At 45.6% G+C, this 20,000-nt stretch overlaps 2 protein-coding genes across 2 annotated transcripts in view; one reads left to right on the top strand and one right to left on the bottom strand.

The window, feature by feature from the left end:
• LOC120565597 (zinc transporter 2-like) overlaps nt 1-20,000 on the bottom strand; it is a gene marked incomplete in the record, with an annotated part of 356,424 nt that overhangs the window by 105,484 nt on the left and 230,940 nt on the right.
• The window catches only part of nwd1 (NACHT and WD repeat domain containing 1), a 42,379-nt gene that overhangs the window by 2,233 nt on the left and 20,146 nt on the right, over nt 1-20,000 (top strand). Inside the window, exons 2-12 of the mRNA XM_039811501.1 lie at nt 2,220-2,305; nt 5,473-5,785; nt 6,878-7,296; nt 9,206-9,224; nt 10,005-10,035; nt 11,581-11,896; nt 12,673-12,882; nt 14,904-15,217; nt 16,260-16,463; nt 17,176-17,329; nt 19,386-19,503. Coding sequence (XP_039667435.1) covers nt 2,220-2,305; nt 5,473-5,785; nt 6,878-7,296; nt 9,206-9,224; nt 10,005-10,035; nt 11,581-11,896; nt 12,673-12,882; nt 14,904-15,217; nt 16,260-16,463; nt 17,176-17,329; nt 19,386-19,503 — 2,184 coding nt within the window. The remainder of the gene's footprint in view (nt 1-2,219; nt 2,306-5,472; nt 5,786-6,877; nt 7,297-9,205; nt 9,225-10,004; nt 10,036-11,580; nt 11,897-12,672; nt 12,883-14,903; nt 15,218-16,259; nt 16,464-17,175; nt 17,330-19,385; nt 19,504-20,000) is intronic.

Raw genomic sequence — 20,000 nt, 5'->3', positions numbered from 1 at the left:
TGCCGTTGTTGCGCACCTGTGCCTAACAATGTGATGCCTGGCAGAGAAATTAAATACTATTCTGTGTCAGTAGGTGGCAGTATAGCGCAGTAATGACCTCGTTGATTTAAGACAATAGAAGTACTGCCACCTGGTGGCGGTGCCAGGATGTAAGCAGCAGGGCCCAGATCATCGATGTAAGCCTGCAACATCGATTCATGCATTTTTAAAAAGGAAAAATGCAGATTCTGGTCTTATCAGGCTACTATGTGTCATTTTGTAACATTTTTGGTTTGTGTTTAATGTAAAAAATGTGCCGTGGCTCAAAAAAGGTTGGAAACCACTGGCCTGGACCTACTCTATCTGTAAAGTGTCCTGAGATAACTCTTCTTATGATTTGATACTATGCATAAAATTGAGCTGAATTGAATTATACATATATTCACCCAGATTAGAGAGCTGCACAGATCATTCAGGTAGATGGAAACTATTAAATGAATAAATTTAACATGTTTTTGTTACATTTCTCTACAGTCATGTTTCTGTTGCACGCTGATCATCTCTTGGATTAAGTCTGAACTCTGAGTTTCTCTCTGTTGCATCCTACCTGAGTATCTGTGTTGCAAGGTGGTTGGTATTGTAAGCCCCCAACATCGGGCACGGGCACCAGGGGACCACTGGTGTGATACCAGGGCCGGCCCTAGACTTTTGGGGGCCCTAAGCAGGATTTGGTTTGCGGACTCTCCACATTGTAACACCAACTTGCGTATTGTGAATATTAGTTTAAGCACTCATAATGTACAAATAACCATTTAAAGACTAATGTGAGACCTATTAAGCAGCAACGCTATCTTTAAATAGACCGGCTCTGTTATGAGCTCTATTGTGGGACATTTCAAGCTCTCTTGGGGGGGCCCTCTGGTAGCCCCGGGGCCCTAAGCAGACGCTTAGTTCGCTTATGGGTCGGGCCGGCTCTGGGTGTGAATAAAACACTTAAAAACCGCCTTAAAAAACCGAGTCTGGTTATATAAGAAAGCCAGGTATTAAAAGCAGGCTAAAAGAACCACTGGACAGGAAGGACAGGGGAGAATACAACTTTAAATAAAAGGTCACCTCCACACCTGCCAAAATAAATAAAACATATATGTATAGAGTTATGAAAAGAAATGCTTTCCCAATCTAAAGGGTTAAAGGTCCCATGACATGGTGCTCTTTGGATGCTTTTATATAGACCTTAGTGGTCCCCTAATACTGTATCTGAAGTCTCTTTTATATAGACCTTAGTGGTCCCCTAATACTGTATCTGAAGTCTCTTTTATATAGACCTTAGTGGTCCCCTAATACTGTATCTGAAGTCTCTTTTATATAGACCTTAGTGGTCCCCTAATACTGTATCTGAAGTCTCTTTTATATAGACCTTAGTGGTCCCCTAATACTGTATCTGAAGTCTCTTTTATATAGACCTTAGTGGCCCCTAATACTGTATCTGAAGTCTCTTTATATAGACCTTAGTGGTCCCCTAATACTTCATCTGAAGTCTCTTTTATATAGGCCTTAGTGGTCCCCTAATACTGTATCTGAAGTCTCTTTTATATAGACCTTAGTGGTCCCCTAATACTGTATCTGAAGTCTCTTTTATATAGACCTTAGTGGTCCCCTAATACTGTATCTGAAGTCTCTTTTATATAGACCTTAGTGGTCCCCCTAATACTGTATCTGAAGTCTCTTTTATATAGACCTTAGTGGTCCCCTAATACTGTATCTGAAGTCTCTTTTATATAGGCCTTAGTGGTCCCCTAATACTGTATCTGAAGTCTCTTTTTATATAGGCCTTAGTGGTCCCTAATACTGTATCTGAAGTCTCTTTTATATAGACCTTAGTGGTCCCCTAATACTGTATCTGAAGTCTCTTTTATATAGACCTTAGTGGTCCCTAATACTGTATCTGAAGTCTCTTTTATATAGACCTTAGTGGTCCCCTAATACTGTATCTGAAGTCTCTTTTATATAGACCTTAGTGGTCCCCTAATACTGTATCTGAAGTCTCTTTTATATAGACCTTAAGGGACCATAGGCTGGCTGGGGGAACTCATATTAATGTTAAAAAACCTCATAAAGTGACATTTTCATGCCATGGGACCTTTAAGGTTAGGGTTAGGTGCCTTGAAGTCGACATTGGGGGCTTAAAACACCATTGAGCGTGTTGCATCCTATCTGACCGTGTGGCTGCTCTGTCTCAGATATGAGCAGCGAGAGGAAAGCTCTGCTGGAGAAAGCTTACCCAGAAGTCCTTGCTTTCTGCCGTAGTCTGGGGCTGGTGTTTGAGGTCAGTTTCTAAATGTAAACTTAAGTTTACTCTCTACTGTTGTGTCTCTACATACTACTCTCTACTGCTGTCTCTCTACATACTACTCTCTACTGTTGTGTCTCTACATACTACTCTCTACTGCTGTCTCTCTACATACTACTCTCTACTGCTGTCTCTCTACATACTACTCTCTACTGCTGTCTCTCTACATACTACTTCCACTCTGTCTCTACACAACAGAAGAAGGCACCACACTCACGACAAAAACACAACACAACAACCACAAACCCAAAAACAACCACAAAAAACAAACAAAAAACTCATGAATAAGATACACAATCAATAGCACCATGACACACAAAAAAAGGAGAGGGAGAGAGGAGGAAGGAGGAGGAGAGGAGGAAGGAGGAGGAAGAGAGGAGGAGGAGGAGGAGGAGGAGGAGAGGAGGGAGAGGGAGGGAGGAAGGGAGAGGGGAGGAAGAGGAGGAGGAGGAGGAGGAGGAGGAGGAGGAGGAGGAGGAGGAGGAGGAGGGGGAGGAGGAGGAGGAGGGCCACTGCCCACCCCACCCACCCCACAACCACCCACCCCCACAACCACCACACAACCCCACGCCCTGTCCTCCACACACCACTCCCCACCCTGTCTCCACATACCCCACACTCCACCTGTCCCACATACCACCCCCACCTTCCTCCACAACACCCACATACCACTCATCAGTCCTACAACTACCTCCACTGTCTCCACATACCACCCCCCTACGTCTCATAACTCACTCCCACGTCCACATACCACTCACCTTCCCACACCACCTAGCCTCACAACCACCCCACGCAAACCACCTCACCCTCTACATACCCACTCTCACCGTCCTCTACACACCACCTCTACCCGCCCCTCACACCACTACCGTCCTCTACATACCCAAACTTCTCTCTACATACCACTACGCGTCTCTACACCACCCACCTGTCTCCTACATACCACTCTCTACATTGTCTCCACATACCACTCCCACCGTTGTCTCTACATACCACTCCCTCCACCCATACCACCTCTCATCACCACACACCACTCTCACGCCGTCCTTCACTCACCTACCAGCCTACATACCACTCTCACGTGTCTCTCACACATACCTCTACGCTGGCTCCTACATACCACCCAGCAGTCTCTACATACCACCTCTCACTGCCAGCCCCTCTCACACTCACTTAAAAAAAAACACCGTTGCCTCTACATACCACTCTCTACTGTCCTCTACATACCACTCTCTACTCTGTCTCCTCTCACATACCACCCCACTATGTCTCTCCACATACTCACTCTTCACGTTGTTCCTCTACATACCACTCTCACCGTCTCCCACATACCACCACTGGTCCTCTTACATACTCACTCTCTACGCTGCCTACATACACTCTCACGGCCACAACACTCTACGTTCACAACCACTTCACCTGTCTCTACATACCACTTCACCTGTCTCTCTACATACCACTCTCCACTCGCCCTACATACCACTTACTGTTGTCTCTCTACAACACTCTCACCTACACTCCTAGTCACTTAGTGGTGGGGGTGTCTGACACAGGTGAGATCATGAGAACACCGCCGAGGAGGTCAGCACGTAGTTGGCCACGCTTAAATTAGAAAAGACATAATGTGTGCACGCAGTGTGTGTGTGTGTGTGGTGTGTGTGTGTGTCTGCATGTGTGTGTGTGTGTGTGTGTGGTGTCTGTGTGTTGTGTTTGTGTGTCTGTGTGTGTCTGCTGTGTGTCTGTGTGTGTTTGTGTGTGTGTGTCTGTGTGTGTTTGTGGTGTGTCTGTGTGTGTGTGTCTGTATGTGTGTGTGTGTGTATGTGTGTGTCTGTGTGTGTGTGTCTGTGTGTGTTTGTGTGTTGTGTGTGTCTGTGTGTGTGTGTGTCGTGTGTGTGTCTGTTGTGTGTTGTGTGTGTGTGTGTGTGTGTGTGTGTGTGTCTGTGTGTCTGTTGTGTGTGTGTGTGTGTGTGTGTGTGTCTGTGTGTGTGTGTCTGTTGTGTGTCTGTGTGTGTGTGTGTCTGTGTGTGTGCTTGTGTGTGTGTGTGTGTTTCTGTGTGTGTGTGTTTGTGTGTGCATGTGTGTCTGTGTGTGTGTGTCGTGTTGTGTGTGTGTGTGTGTGTGTGTCTGGTTGTCTGTGTGTGTGTTTGTGTGTGTGTCTGTGTGTGTGTCTGTGTGTGTCTGTGTGTGTGTGTGTGTGTGTGTGTCTGTGTGTGTGTCTGTGTGTCTGTTTGTGTGTGTGTCTGTGTGTGTTGTGTGTGTGTGTGTGTGTGTGTCTGTTTGTGTCTGTGTGTGTCTGTTTCGGTGTGTGTGTGTGTCTGTGTGTGTCTGTGTGTGTGTCTGTGTGTGTGTGTGTCTGTGTGTGTGTGTCTGTGTGTGTGTGTGTGTCTGTGTGTGTGTGTGTGTCTGTGTCTGTGTGTCTGTGTGTGTGTCTGTGTGTGTCTGTGTGTGTTTCTGTGTGTGTGTGTGTGTGTGTGTGTCTGTGTGTGTGTGTGTGTGTGTGTGTGTCTGTGTGTGTCTGTGTGTGTGTGTGTGTGTGTGTGTGTCTGTGTGTGTCTGTGTGTGTGTGTGTGTGTCTGTGTGTGTCTGTGTGTGTGTCTGTGTGTGTCTGTGTGTGTCTGTTTGTGTGTGTGTGTGTCTGTGTGTGTGTGTGTGTGTGTGTCTGTGTGTGTTGTGTGTGTCTGTGTGTGTGTGTGTCTGTGTGTGTGTGTGTGTCTGTGTGTGTGTCTGTGTGTGTCTGTGTCTGTGTGTGTGTGTGTGTGTGTCTGTGTGTGTCTGTGTGTGTGTCTGTGTGTGTGTGTCTGTGTGTGTGTCTGTGTGTGTCTGTGTTGTTGTGTGTGTGTGTGTGTGTCTGTGTGTGTGTGTGTGTGTCTGTGTGTCTGTGTGTCTGTGTGTGTGTCTGTGTGTGTGTGTCTGTGTGTGTGTGTGTGTGTGTGTGTCTGTGTGTGTGTGTCTGTGTCTGTGTGTGTGTGTGTGTGTCTGTGTGTGTCTGTGTGTGTGTGTGTGTGTGTGTCTGTGTGTGTCTGTGTGTCTGTGTGTGTCTGTGTGTGTCTGTGTGTATCTGTGTGTGTTTCTGTGTGTGTGTTTGTGTGTGTGTCTGTGTGTGTTTCTGTGTGTGTGTTTGTGTGTGTGTCCGGGCTCCGAAGGCTCTGCTGGGGAACCGGTATGGCGAGCGCTGTCTCCCTCGCCGCGTCCCGGAGAAGCAGTTTGAACTTCTTCTCTCCAAACTCTCCAAAAACCGCGACGGCGCCGCGCTGCTGACTCGCTGGTTCCTCCGAGACGACAACGCGGTCCCGCCCTCCTACGTGCTTCAGCCAATCGCGTGTGGCGACCCCGGGCCGGAGAGCGAGCCGCGGCGGGACACGGAGACGACGCTGCTGCAGCTGCTACGCACCGCGGCCAACGCCGCCGCCGCCGGGGAGCTCACGGCCGAGCAGAAACAAGCGCTCCTCACATCAGGTCAGAGAGGGAAACATACGGACAGAAATCATATGAAATATAAAATATAAAAAAGTCAAATATGTTTATATTTTTAGGGGAAAAAATAAAATATTTTTAGGGGAAACATTTGAATATTTTTAGGGGAATTGTTTTAATATTTTTAGAGAATTAAAAAAAAAAATTTAATAGTTTTAGGGAAATTTTTAAAATATTTTTAGGGGCAACATTGAATATTTTTAGGGGAAAAAATAAAATATTTTTAGGGGAAAAAATAAAATATTTTTAGGGGAAAAAATAAAATATTTTTAGGGGAATTGTTTTAATATTTTTAGGGGGGAAAATTGAATATTTTTAAGGGAATTGTTTTAATATTTTTAGGGGGAAAAAATAAAATATTTTTAGGGGGGAAAATTGAATATTTTTAGGGGGGAAAATTGAATATTGTTAGGGGAATTGTTTTAATATTTTTAGAGATTTCTTTTTAAATTTTTTAATAGTTTTAGGGAAATTTTTAAAATATTTTTAGGGGGAAATTTAATATTTTTAGGGAAAATTCACAGATAGTGCTGTAATATTATTATATTCTCCCAGAATGCATTGCGGTTTACAGTATAATCCTGTATAACTCCATAACAGTAATATACTGGGAGATGTTAGCTAGAAATGGTTTCCTGTACCTACCTGAGCCTGTGTTTCTTCGTGTGTATGGACAGAAATAATATAAAAGATAAAATATAAATAAATATTTTTAGGGAATTCTTTTTTTATAGTTTTAGGGGAAAGAAAATGTAATATTTTTAGGGGAATTTTTAAAATATTTTTAGGTTGAAAAATTTAATAGTTTTAGGGATTTTTTAAATGTTTTTAGGGAAAAAAAGTCAAATATTGGAAACAAAACATAAAAATGTAGCGCAAAAAAAGTCAGAATATTTTTAGTTATAAAAATCAACTATTGTGAAACAAAAAGTCGAATGTTTTGAGAATTAAAAAAAAATATATATATTTTTTTAGGGAAAAAAGTTTAAAACAAATTAGGAAAATATTTGCATATTTAAAAAAAAAAAAAAAAGTTGAATATTTTAGTTTCTTCGTGTTCCTTCTCGCCGCCAGTCTTGGAGCGAGAGTTGGAGCTCGGTCTGTTGGCGGACGGCGGCGACCGGTCGGCTCTGCTCTTCGTGCGAGAGATCCCCCGCCAGAGGGCTCGGGACGGTCCCAAACGCTTCGCCCGGTTCCTGGACCTGAGCGCCGGCGGCGTGCTGGACGCGGACGCTCAGCGCCTCCTCGCCGCCCTCCGGTCCCGCCTTCTCGCCGCGCCGACGCCCGGCCTCAACCTGCACAGCGTGGAGCTCTGCAAGGGAGGCGTGGACCCCAAACGGCGAGAGCACGCCACGTACCTGGACGCCGTCTGCCAGCAGTTCGTCTCGCAGATGAAGGCCGGGATCGCCGCGGCAACGGACGGCAAGCGTGGGAAGACCTGGGGAAGCATCGCAGACGGAAAGAAGGAGATCTCAGACGGCGTGCGGGCAGAAGTTTGCGGCGAGATGTGCTTTGGTCACTGCGGCAGAGAGGGGCTTCTGGGTAATCTATGTGGCAGAGGTCAAGGACAAGGTAAATTATCCACAAGTAGGAAATTTTTCATTTTTTTCACCTTGACAAATTAAAAAATTGGATCTTTAAACTGTTTTTTATTCCGAGGATCAGAAATTGAGAAAATTACAAAATTGCGTCTGAGCTCCAATTATTCATAATACTGCCACCATGGTAAAAAGGATAAATATATTTAAAGGAAATTTTTTTTAAATATTTTTAGGGAAAAAGTCAAATAAATTTGAAGAAATTTTTTTTTATCTTTTTAGGGAAAAAAGTCAAATATATTTAAAGGAATTTTTTTTTATATTTTTAGGGAAAAAAGTCAAATATATTTAAAGGAATTTTTAAAAATATTTTTAGGGAAAAAAGTCAAATATATTTGAAGGAAAATATTTTTATATTTTTAGGGAAAAAAGTCAAATATATTTAAAGGAATTTTCTAAAATATTTTTAGGGAAAAAAGTCAAATATATTTGAAGGAAAATATTTTTATATTTTTAGGGAAAAAAGTCAAATATATTTAAAGGAATTTTTTTTTATATTTTTAGGGAAAAAAGTCAAATATATTTGAAGGAAATATATTTTTATTTTTAGGGAAAAAAGTCAAATATATTTAAAGGAATTTTTTTTAATATTTTTAGGGAAAAAAGTCAAATATATTTGAAGGAAAATATTTTTATATTTTTAGGGAAAAAAGTCAAATATATCCATCCATCCATCCATCCATCCATCCATCCATCCATCCATCCATCTTCGTCCGCTTATCCGGTGTCGGGTCGCGGGGGGAGCAGCTCCAGCAGGGGACCCCAAACTTCCCTTTCCCGAGCAACATTAACCAGCTCCGACTGGGGGATCCCGAGGCGTTCCCAGGCCAGGTTGGAGATATAATCCCTCCACCTAGTCCTGGGTCTTCCCCGAGGCCTCCTCCCAGCTGGACGTGCCTGGAACACCTCCCTAGGGAGGCCCCCAGGGGCATCCTCACCAGATGCCCGAACCACCTCAACTGGCTCCTTTTCGACGCAGGGAGCAGTGGCTTCTACTCCGAGCTCCTCACGGATGACTGAGCTTCTCACCCTATCTCTAAGGGAGACGCCAGCCACCCTCCTGAGGAAACCCATTTCGCCGCTTGCACCCTGGATCTCGTTCTTCCGGTCATGACCCAGCCTTCATGACCATAGGTGAGGGTAGGAACGAAAACTGACCGGTAGATCGGAGCTTTGCCTTCTGGCTCAGCTCTCTTTCGTCACAACGGTGCGATAGATGGAATGTAATACCGCACTCGCCTACCGATTCTCCGACCAATCTCCCGGCTCCATTGTCCCCTCACTGGCGAACAAAACCCCAAGGTACTTGAACTCCTTCACTTGGGGGAAGGGACTCATTCCCTACCCGGAGAAGGCATTCCATCGGTTTCCTGCTGAGAACCATGGCCTCCGATTCGAGGTGCTGATCCTCATCCCAACCGCTTCACACTGGTCGGCGGCACCGATCCAGTGAGTGCTGAAGGTCGCAGACCAATGATGCCATCAGGACCACATCATCTGCAAAAGCAGCGGTGAGATCCCCAGCCCACCGAACCGCAACCCCTCCCCACCCCGACTACGCCTCGATATCCTGTCCATAAATATTACAAACAGGATTGGTGACAAAGCGCAGCCCTGGCGGAGGCCAACCCTCACCTGAAACGAGTCCAACTTACTGCTGAGAACCCGGAACAGCTCTCACTTTGGTCGTACAGAGATTGGATGGCCCTGAGTAGAGACCCCTTCACCCCATACCTCCGCAGCACCTCCCACAGTTCCCCCGGGGACCCGGTCATACTTCTCCAAATCCACAAAACACATGTAGACCGGTAGGCATACTCCCAGGCCCCTCCAGGATCCTTGAGAGTGAAGAGCTGGTCCGTTGTTCCACGACCAGGACGGAATCCCATTGTTCCTCCTCAACCTGAGGTTCGACTATTGGCCGAACCCTCCTTTCCAGCACCTTGGAGTAGACTTTACCAGGGAGGCTGAGAAGTGTGATAACCCCTGTAATTGGCACACACACTCCTGGTCCCCTTTTTTAAAAGGGGAACCACCACCCCAGTCTGCCACTCCTTTGGCACTGTTCCAGACTTCCACGCAATGTTGAAGAGACGCGGTCAACCAGGACAGCCCCTCCACACCCAGAGCCTTGAGCATTTCTGGACGGATCTCATCAATCCTCGAGGCTTTGCCACTGTGGAGTTGTTTGACTACATCAGTGACTTCCCGCCCGGGAAATCGACGACAATCCCCGTCATCCTCCAGCTCTGCCTCTAACATAGAGGCGTATTAGTCGGATTCAGGAGTTCCTCAAAGTGCTCCTTCCACCGCCCCACTTTACCTTACCTCAGTTGAGGTCAACAGCGTCCCATCCTTACTGTACACAGCTTGGATGGTTCCCCGCTCCCCTCCTGAGGTGGCGAACAGTTTTCCAGAAGCACTTTGGTGCCGACCCAAAGTCCTTCTCCATGTCTTCCAAACTTCTCCCACACCCACTGCTTTGCCTCTTTCACGGCAGAGGCTGCAGCCCTTCGGGCCCTTCGGTACCCTGCAACTGCCTCCGGAGTCCTCTGGGATAACATATCCCGGAAAGACTCCTTCTTCAGTCGGACGGCTTCCCCTGACCACCGGTGTCCACCACGGTGTTCGTGGGTTACCCCTTGAGGCACCTAAGACCCTAAGACCACAGCTGCTCCCCAGCTTCAGCAATGGAAACTTTGAACATTGTCCACTCTGGTTCAATGCCCCCAGCCTCCACAGGGATGCACGAAGTGCCCGCTGGAGGTGCGAGTTGAAAGTCCGTTGGACAGGGGCCTCCTCCAGACGTTCCCAATTTACCCGCACTACACGTTTGGGCTTACCAGGTCTGTCCAGAGTCTTCCCCACCCCTGACCCAACTCACCACCAGATGGTGATCGGTTGACAGCTCTGCCCTCTCTCTTCACCCGAAGTGTTCAAACATACGGCCTCAGATCAGATGAAACGATTATAAAATCGATCATTGACCTTCGGCCTAGGGTGCTCTGGTACCAGGTACACTTATGAGCATCCCTATAGTTCGACATGGTGTTCGTTATAGACAATCCATGACTAGCACAGAAGTCCAACAACAAACAACCACTCTGGTTTAGATCAGGGAGGCCGTTCCTCCCAATCACGCCTTCCAGGTGTCTCCATCATTGCCCGAATGCACGTTGAAGTCCCCCAGCAGAACAATGGATTCCCCCACTGGCGCCCCATGCAGGACTCCACTCAAGGTCTCCAAGAAGGCGCACTCGGAACTCCTGTTTGGTGCATATGCACAAACAACAGTCAGAGTTTTCCCCACAACCCGCAGGCGTAGGGAGGCGAATCCTCTCGTCCACCGGGGTAAACTCCAACGCAGCGGCGCTCAGCCGGGGCTTGTTAGTATCCCCACACCCGCCCGGCGCCGGTGAAGGAAAATATTTTTATATTTTTAGGGAAAAAAGTCAAATATATTTAAAGGAATTTTTTTTTATATTTTTAGGGAAAAAAGTCAAATATATTTAAAGGAATTTCTTTTAATATTTTTAGGGAAAAAAGTCAAATATATTTGAAGGAAAATATTTTTATATTTTTAGGGAAAAAAGTCAAATATATTTAAAGGAATTTTTTTAAATATTTTTAGGGAAAAAAGTCAAATATATTTGAAGGAAAATATTTTTATATTTTTAGGGAAAAAAGTCAAATATATTTAAAGGAATTTCTTTTAATATTTTTAGGGAAAAAAGTCAAATATATTTGAAGGAAAATATTTTTATATTTTTAGGGAAAAAAGTCAAATATATTTAAAGGAATTTTTTTTAATATTTTTAGGGAAAAAAGTCAAATATATTTGAAGGAAAATATTTTTATATTTTTAGGGAAAAAAGTCAAATATATTTAAAGGAATTTTTTTTAAATATTTTTAGGGAAAAAAGTCAAATATATTTGAAGGAAAATTTTTAAATATTTTTAGGGAAAAAAGTCAAATATATTTCAATGAAAAAAATGTAATATTTTTAGGGAAAAAAGTCAAATATATTTGACTTCAGGTCAAGTCTGCCACTTGACCTGTTGCTTCTTAAAAAATTCTGATGAAGAGGATGGGTTGAATCATTTAGAATTCGTTGTGTGTTTTTTAAACTAAGGTCATTGCACAGTTGAGCCGGGGGGGCTTCTGGGTAATCTCTGCAGCAGAGAGGGGCTTCTGGGTAAACTGTGCTGTGCCATGTGGGAGTCCACCAACGTGCAGCACGGTCCCCTGGTGGTGCACGGTGCGCCCGGCGCGGGGAAGACGGCGCTGCTGTGCCGACTGGCGGCCGAGCTGCGTGGCGTCCTGGGCGCCGGCGCCGCCGTGGTGATCCGGCTGCTGGCGGCGCGCCATCCTCACAGACCAGACATCCACCACGTTCTCCGCAGCATCTGCCTCCACATCTGTCAGGCCGCTGGTATGGCCCCGCCCTCTTTTACACTTTATACAAATATATATATATATATATATACACATTATGGGATGGATCCCTACAGAGATAGACCTTTTAGTTAAAGAGTAAGATCCTTTTAGTTTAACATGAAACAGCCCCGAAATCACCATCACCAAACTCCACCAGACTCCATGTAAATAAACAGGACTTTTAGTATTTATAGAGCCAGCATATCTCCACCAGACTCCATGTAAATAAACAGGACTTTTAGTGTGTATAGAGCCAGCATATCTCCACCAGACTCCATGTAAATAATCAGGACTTTTAGCGTGTATAGAGCCAGCATATCTCCACCAGACTCCATGTAAATAATCAGGACTTTTAGTGTGTATAGAGCCAGCATATCTCCACCAGACTCCATGTAAATAATCAGGACTTTTATCATCGTAAAACACACTTCATTCAAAGTCGACAGAAACTAAATAAAACTACCAAAAGCCGTCTTGGTTCATCTTTCCACTGTTCCAACAATCACCACTCTGGTTTGGTTGAAATAAACCCTTAATTCACCCATTTACATGTGGAGATATGCTGGCTCTATACACGCTAAAAGTCCTGATTATTTACATGGAGTCTGGTGGAGATATGCTGGCTCCATACACGCTAAAAGTCCTGATTATTTACATGGAGTCTGGTGGAGATATGCTGGCTCTATACATGCTAAAAGTCCTGATTATTTACATGGAGTCTGGTCTCTTTCCGATTTCATCCCTTTCTGTGATTTTTAAATGTAAAGTACATTGTGTGTAAACTGGCAGGTTTGGCTCCGCCCCCTGGCGCCGCCACGCTGCCCGGCTGTTTGCGGGACGTCCTGTTGGAGGTGTCCCGGCGGGGGAACCCTCTGCTCGTGGTGCTGGACGCCGTGGATCAGCTGTCCGACCGCCATCACGCTCACAGGCTCCGCTGGCTGCCCGCCGTCCTGCCGCCCAACGTGCACCTGGTGGTCTCCATGGATACCGACAGCGAGGCGTTCGCCAACGTGCGGCTCAGGTTGAAGAATTTGGTTGGTGGAGTTCATAGATATATGTGTATATATCTACGGGTGGAGTGTTGTTTAATTAGTATCGATGATGCGTTGCTGTGTAGAGAGGAATCTGCCGACACTGTTTCTTGATTATAAAGGTTTATTCACATTCAAGAATTCAGCATCAAATTACAAGCCCTGCAGAGCTCGGAGAGGACAGCTTCTCAGATTCTCTAAAGTCTCTCTAAAGTTCTTTGTGTGTGGACCACATGTGTATATTCCATGAATTGGGGTGGGATCGATAACTGACCAATGGCTTCATGCCAACTGGCTCTGTCCTGGAGGGCCCCATTGATAACACTTTTCCAGATGTGTCTTCTGAAAGTAGGCTAAAGTTCATCACTTCTAGCTACACATAGATAGTTCAGATATGGCCTAAATACAAGTTATAGAATGATCAGAATAAAGTAGGATGTTAATATACCTCAGGAGTTAATGGTTGTTTTATCAGAGAGAAAACATATAAAAGAGACAAAAACCTTTTAAAAATGTGACAAAAATATTGAAAAAAATGTGTCTCTGTGTGTGTGTGTGTGTGTGTGTGTGTGTGTGTGTGTGTGTGTGTGTGGGTTTGTATGTGTGTGTGTGTGTGTCTGTGTGGGTTTGTATGTGTGTGTATGTGTGTGTGTTTGTCCCTGTGTGTGTTTGTGTGTGTGTGTGTGTGTGTCTGTGTGGGTTTGTATGTGTGTGTATGTGTGTGTGTCTGTGTGTGTGGGTTTTTGTGTGTGTGTGTGTCTGTCTGTGTGTGTGTGTGTGTGTTTGTCCCTGTGTGTGTGTGTGTGTGTGTGTGTGTGTCACACTGTGTGTGTGTGTTTGTCCCTGTGTGTTTGTTTGTGTTTGTCCCTGTGTGTGTGTGTGTGTGTGTTTGTGTGTGTTTGTCCCTGTGTGTGTGTGTGTGTGTGTTTGTCCCTGTGTGTGTGTGTTTGTGTTAACCTGCTCATGTCTCTCTATGTGTGTGTGTGTGTGTCCCTGTGTGTGTGTTTGTCCCTGTGTGTGTGTGTGTGTTTGTCCCTGTGTGTGTGTGTGTGTTTGTGTTAACCTGCTCATGTCTCTCTATGTGTGTGTGTCCCTGTGTGTGTGTGTGTGTCCCTGTGTGTGTGTGTGTGTGTGTGTGTGTGTTTGTCCCTGTGTGTGTGTCACTGTGTGTGTGTGTGTGTGTGTTTGTCCCTGTGTGTGTGTGTGTGTGTTTGTCCCTGTGTGTGTGTGTGTTTGTGTTAACCTGCTCATGTCTCTATGTGTGTGTGTGTGTCCCTGTGTGTGTGTGTTTGTCCCTGTGTGTGTGTGTGTGTTTGTCCCTGGTGTGTGTGTGTGTGTTTGTGTTAACCTGCTCATGTCTCTATGTGTGTGTGTGTGTGTCCCTGTGTGTGTTTGTCCCTTGTGTGTGTGTGTGTGTTTGTCCCTGTGTGTGTGTGTGTGTTTGTGTTAACCTGCTCATGTCTCTCTATATGTGTGTGTCCCTGTGTGTGTGTGTCCCTGTGTGTGTGTGTGTGTGTTTGTCCCTGTGTGTGTGTGTGTGTTTGTCCCTGTGTGTGTGTGTGTGTTTGTGTTAACCTGCTCATGTCTCTCTGTGTGTGTGTGTGTGTCCCTGTGTGTGTGTGTTTGTCCCTGTGTGTGTGTGTGTGTGTGTTTGTCCCTGTGTGTGTGTGTGTGTTTGTGTTAACCTGCTCATGTCTCTCTATGTGTGTGTGTGTGTGTGTGTTTGTCCCTGTGTGTGTGTGTTTGTCCCTGTGTGTGTGTGTTTGTCCCTGTGTGTGTGTGTTTGTCCCTGTGTGTGTGTGTTTGTGTTAACCTGCTCATGTCTCTCTATGTGTGTGTGTGTGTGTGTGTTTGTCCCTGTGTGTGTGTGTTTGTCCCTGTGTGTGTGTGTTTGTCCCTGTGTGTGTGTTTGTGTTAACCTGCTCATGTCTCTCTATGTGTGTGTGTGTGTGTCCCTGTGTGTGTGTGTTTGTCCCTGTGTGTGTGTGTGTGTGTGTGTGTTTGTGTCTCTTTCACGTTGTGAGATGATGGAGAGTTTCTTCGAGGTGGAGCGTCTGTCCGGAGACGAAGGGAAGCAGATCATGGACTCGTACCTGCGAGCGTCGCAGCGAACGCTGACCGCCGAGCAGAGCGCCGCCGCGCTGCAGTGCTTCGAGTCCACGGGCTCTCCTCTTCACCTCCGGCTGATCCTGTCGGCCGCCAAACGCTGGGCGTCCTTCACGCCGCTCACAGAGACACGCCTGGGCGCCAGCACGCAGGAAATGATGTCACAGATCTTCCTGACGCTGGAGGAGAAACACGGGAAGGAGCTGGTGGGCGGGGCTTTAGGATACATCGCTTTGGCGAGGTACGGAGACTGTCCCGTAACGACAAACTCAGGTTATTATTCTAAGTGTCTGACAACATTATGGGATGGATCCCTACAGAGATAGACCTTTTAGTTAAAGAGTAAGATCCTTTTAGTTTAACATAAAACAGCCCCGAAATCACCATCACCAAACTACACCAGACTCCATGTAAATAATCAGGACTTTTATCATCGTTAAATACACTTCATTCAAAGTGGACACAAACTAAATAAAACTACCAAAAGCCGTCTTGGTTCATCTTTCCACTGTTCCAACAATCACCACTCTGGTTTGGTTGAAATAAACCCTTAATTCACCCATTTACATGTGGAAATATGCTGGCTCTATACACGCTAAAAGTCCTGATTATTTACATGGAGTCTGGTGGAGATAGGCTGGCTCTATACACGCGAAAAGTCCTGATTATTTACATGGAGTCTGGTGGAGATATGCTGGCTCTATACACGCTAAAAGTCCTGATTATTTACATGGAGTCTGGTGGAGATATGCTGGCTCTATACACGCTAAAAGTCCTGATTATTTACATGGAGTCTGGTGGAGATATGCTGGCTCTATACACGCTAAAAGTCCTGATTATTTACATGGAGTCTGGTGGAGATATGCTGGCTCTATACACGCTAAAAGTCCTGATTATTTACATGGAGTCTGGTGGAGATATGCTGGCTCTATACACACTAAAAGTCCTGATTATTTACATGGAGTCTGGTGGAGATATGCTGGCTCTATACACGCTAAAAGTCCTGATTATTTACATGGAGTCTGGTGGAGATATGCTGGCTCTATACACGCTAAAAGTCCTGATTACTTATATGGAGTCTGGTGGAGATATGCTGGCTCTATACACGCTAAAAGTCCTGATTATTGTCAGACACTTAGAATAATAATCTGAGTCTGTCAGTGGCAACAACAGAAGTTTTAGTGGATTCTAAAAAAATTAATAAATGACCCTTTAATATTGTATAATACTGTAAAAAAATCTGAATGCAAATGCGGGTTAAAAAATGTAACTGACTTTTTTAGGGAAGGTCTGCTGGAGGCTGAACTGCGTGACGTCACGTCCCTGGACGATGACATCATCAGTGAGGTTTACAGGGACTCCCTCCCTCCAACGCCCTCGCTGATCCGGCTGCCCCCCCTCCTCTGGGCGCGGCTCAGGTGGGACCTCGAGGATCTGCTGGAGGAACGCTGGACAGACGGGGTAGCAGCCATCGCCTTCAAAAGCCGGTGAGGAACAAAAAACGGAAACTAAATCAGATAAATGAACACACAGGTCAAAAGGTACAAATGTGCTTTGGCTGCAGGGGAATGTAACTAAGTTACATTTACTCCAGTCCAAATGTTGAGGTACTTGTGCTTTTACACACACACACACACACACACACACACACACACACACACACACACACACACACACACACAGACAGATATACAGACACACACACACACACACACACACACACACACACAGACATACAGACACACACACACACACACACAGATACACGCACGCACACACACACACACACACAGACATACAGACACACACACACACACACAGATACACGCAGCAACACACACACACACACACACATACACATACAGACATACAGACACACACACACACACACACAGATACACACACACACACACACACACACACACACACAGATACACGCACGCACGTACACACACACATACACGCGTTGCTCTGGGACAGAGTTGAGCGTGACTGTACGGAAAGCTGAGTTTGTTCCGAAAATTTTGATATGAAACACACAGGGATCAGTTTTATGGAAATACTCTAAAAATGTAAATTTTAAGAAGATATGTGAAAATGCCCTCAGACCTCAGAGGGTTAAGTAACATTTCCAATGCCGGATCTGAAAACTTCTTCCATCGCTGGTGAAATGTCTGAGTGAAATGTGTGTGGTTGCAGGCGTCTGTCCGAGGCGGTTTCAGCTCGGTATCTGACATCAGAGCGCCGGGGGCGGAGCCTCAGGATCCTGGCCGAGTACTTCCTGGGTCAGTGGTCAGGGAAACTAAAGCCTGTGGCTCTGCCGGGCCTGACGCTGCTCCTTGCTGACAGAAAGGTACTTACTTTTTTATTATAAAACTGACAGAAGGGCAGGAATCAGCTACTCCATTGTCAGAGCCATGGTCAGGGCCGCAGATGCTAACTGTCACAAACTTCCGTCAGATAAACACATCGGGGCCACAGATAGTTACTGTCACAAGCCTCCGTCAGATAAACACGTCAGAGCCATGGTCGGGACCACAGGTACTAACTGTCACAAACCTCCGTCAGATAAACACATCAGAGCCATGGTCGGGGCCACAGGTACTAACTGTCACAAACCTCTGTCAGATAAACACATCAGAGCCATGGTCGGGGCCACAGGTACTAACTGTCACAAACCTCCGTCAGATAAACACATCAGAGCCATGGTTGGGGCCACAGATGCTAACTGTCACAAACCTCCGTTAGATAAACACATCAGCGCCATGGTCAGGGCCACAGATACTAACTGTCACAAGCCTCCGTTAGATAAACACATCAGCGCCATGGTCAGGGCCACAGATACTAACTGTCACAAGCCTCCGTCAGATAAACACATCAGAGCCATGGTTGGGGCCACAGATGCTAACTGTCACAAACCTCCGTTAGATAAACACATCAGCGCCATGGTCAGGGCCACAGATACTAACTGTCACAAGCCTCCGTCAGATAAACATGTCAGAGCCATGGTCGGGCCACAGATACTAACTGTCACAAACCTCCGTCAGATAAACATGTCAGAGCCATGGTCGGGCCACAGATGCTAACTGTCACAAGCCTCCCTTAGATAAACACTTCAGAGCCATGGTTGGGGCCACAGATGCTAACTGTCACAAACTTCCGTCAGATAAACACTTCAGAGCCATGGTCGGGGCCACAGATACTAACTGTCACAAGCCTCCGTCAGATAAACAATCAATGAGTCAGACTGTCAATGTTACAAACGATGCCGTTGACAAAGCGCTCTGATCTCTCATGTTTCTCTACACTCTCCAGCAAAATGCTTCTTCTTTTCCCTGTGTGGTTTCTCTCTTTTTGACAACCTATTTAAAGTAGGGATGCACCGAATCCAGATTTTTGGTGTTTGGGCCGAATCCTGAATCCACTGGTTCAGATTGTGCTGACTCCTCCTCCCATCCTCAGTCCATGAACCCAGTAAACACATGAATGAAGTAAACAGGGACTGTCCTTCCTTTGCCGTACCTGAAGTTGCTGCATTCTGGCTGCTGTCTGTAGATTCCTTCGTGCACAACTCGTATTCTTTCAGATGTTTCAGACCAGATATTGTAACAGCGGCCATGTTGTGTATAGTTTAGGGTCCTCACCACCACCAGACCAATCAGCATTGCAAATTGAACATGTAGCTGGACTTGAATGGCCTTCTTTTGACTGAAAGTACTGCCAAACAACAACTTTTTCTGCTCACCAGTTCCATGTCCACTTTCTCACAGCCTAATGCATTGAACGCTCCGCCTACGTAAACACCTTCCTGTAATCAACGGCGCCGTCATTATGGCGACCAGCGTAGCACGCCTAGTGCAAGCTTAGGGTTCGGTTCGGTGGTTCTAACGTTTGGCAGAAACTGAACCACGTCAAAAAGCCCAATATTCGGCAGAATCCGAAGCCGAATCTTGGATTAGGTGCATCCCTGATTAAGGAAGTTTGACTCTCTGTGGTCTGCACACGAAGAATCATATCTTTAGATATTTGTACAGGCGAACCACGTTGAAACTGAAAGTGCAGCGCACGATTAGTTAGAAAATATTCAGAGGTGCACAACCACTGCCCAAAGGCAACTTGCGAAGCCTTCGCACTGGATGTCATTTTCTAACTCACTGCACTATGCGCCGGGAACACCGTGGCGACCATTAACCTAGCTTTAAGCTGCTGAAATTTCGAGCCATGGTCGGGGCCGTAGGTTCTAGCTTGCACAAACCTCAGTCAGATAAAGGATCAAAGAGTCAGAACCGGATAAATAAAATAAAACCCAGGACGTGACATACTTCTGCTACAGATATTAGTGTAGTCTTACTGTGGAAGTTTACCTGTCTGTTCATACATGTGTTTTGATTGGCTGAATGGGGTCACAGGTCCCGCCCCAGCCGCTGTGGTTTGCTCCAGGATTGGCCAACGTCAGGAAGCTCCAGGAGCTGCCGTATCATCTGCTGCACGCGGGTCTGTGGGTCGAGCTGCAACAAGAAGTCATCGGTAAGACATGAGAACAAGATCAGTATTAATATTGGTTAATGTTAAAAGAGTTTGAATAAATAAACACATTAAAAAAGTGATTGTTTTTTGTCACTTTATGTGTGATTTCAATTTAAAGAATTGTTCCTAAAATTGTTAATTTTTATGATCAGTTTGGTTTTTATTAGTTATTTGATACTATAATAACGAGCTGAAACATCATGATTGACAGCTGGGATTGACTCGTGATTGGTCGGGCAGGGGTGTGGACGGGACTTTGGATATCGCGCTCCACTGTCCAATCACTACTGCACAGAATCTGGCTCTAAAATTACAGGATGGCAGCCCCTCATATCCACGAGGATTTGGCTTCAGAGAAGAGGAGACAGATTATCCATCTTTAGATACAGACTATACCGTATCTACTGTTTAAATGCCCCTCTTTTTTACTCCCCCCTGTCACCATCTCTCTCTTTCTCTATCTACCAATTATCTACCTTGTATCTGAACTCTCTTCT

This window comes from Perca fluviatilis, chromosome 9 (assembly GCF_010015445.1).
Source record: "Perca fluviatilis chromosome 9, GENO_Pfluv_1.0, whole genome shotgun sequence".
In the NCBI taxonomy this organism is placed as follows: domain Eukaryota; kingdom Metazoa; phylum Chordata; class Actinopteri; order Perciformes; family Percidae; genus Perca; species Perca fluviatilis.
This window is presented reverse-complemented; position numbering and strand designations above follow the sequence as displayed.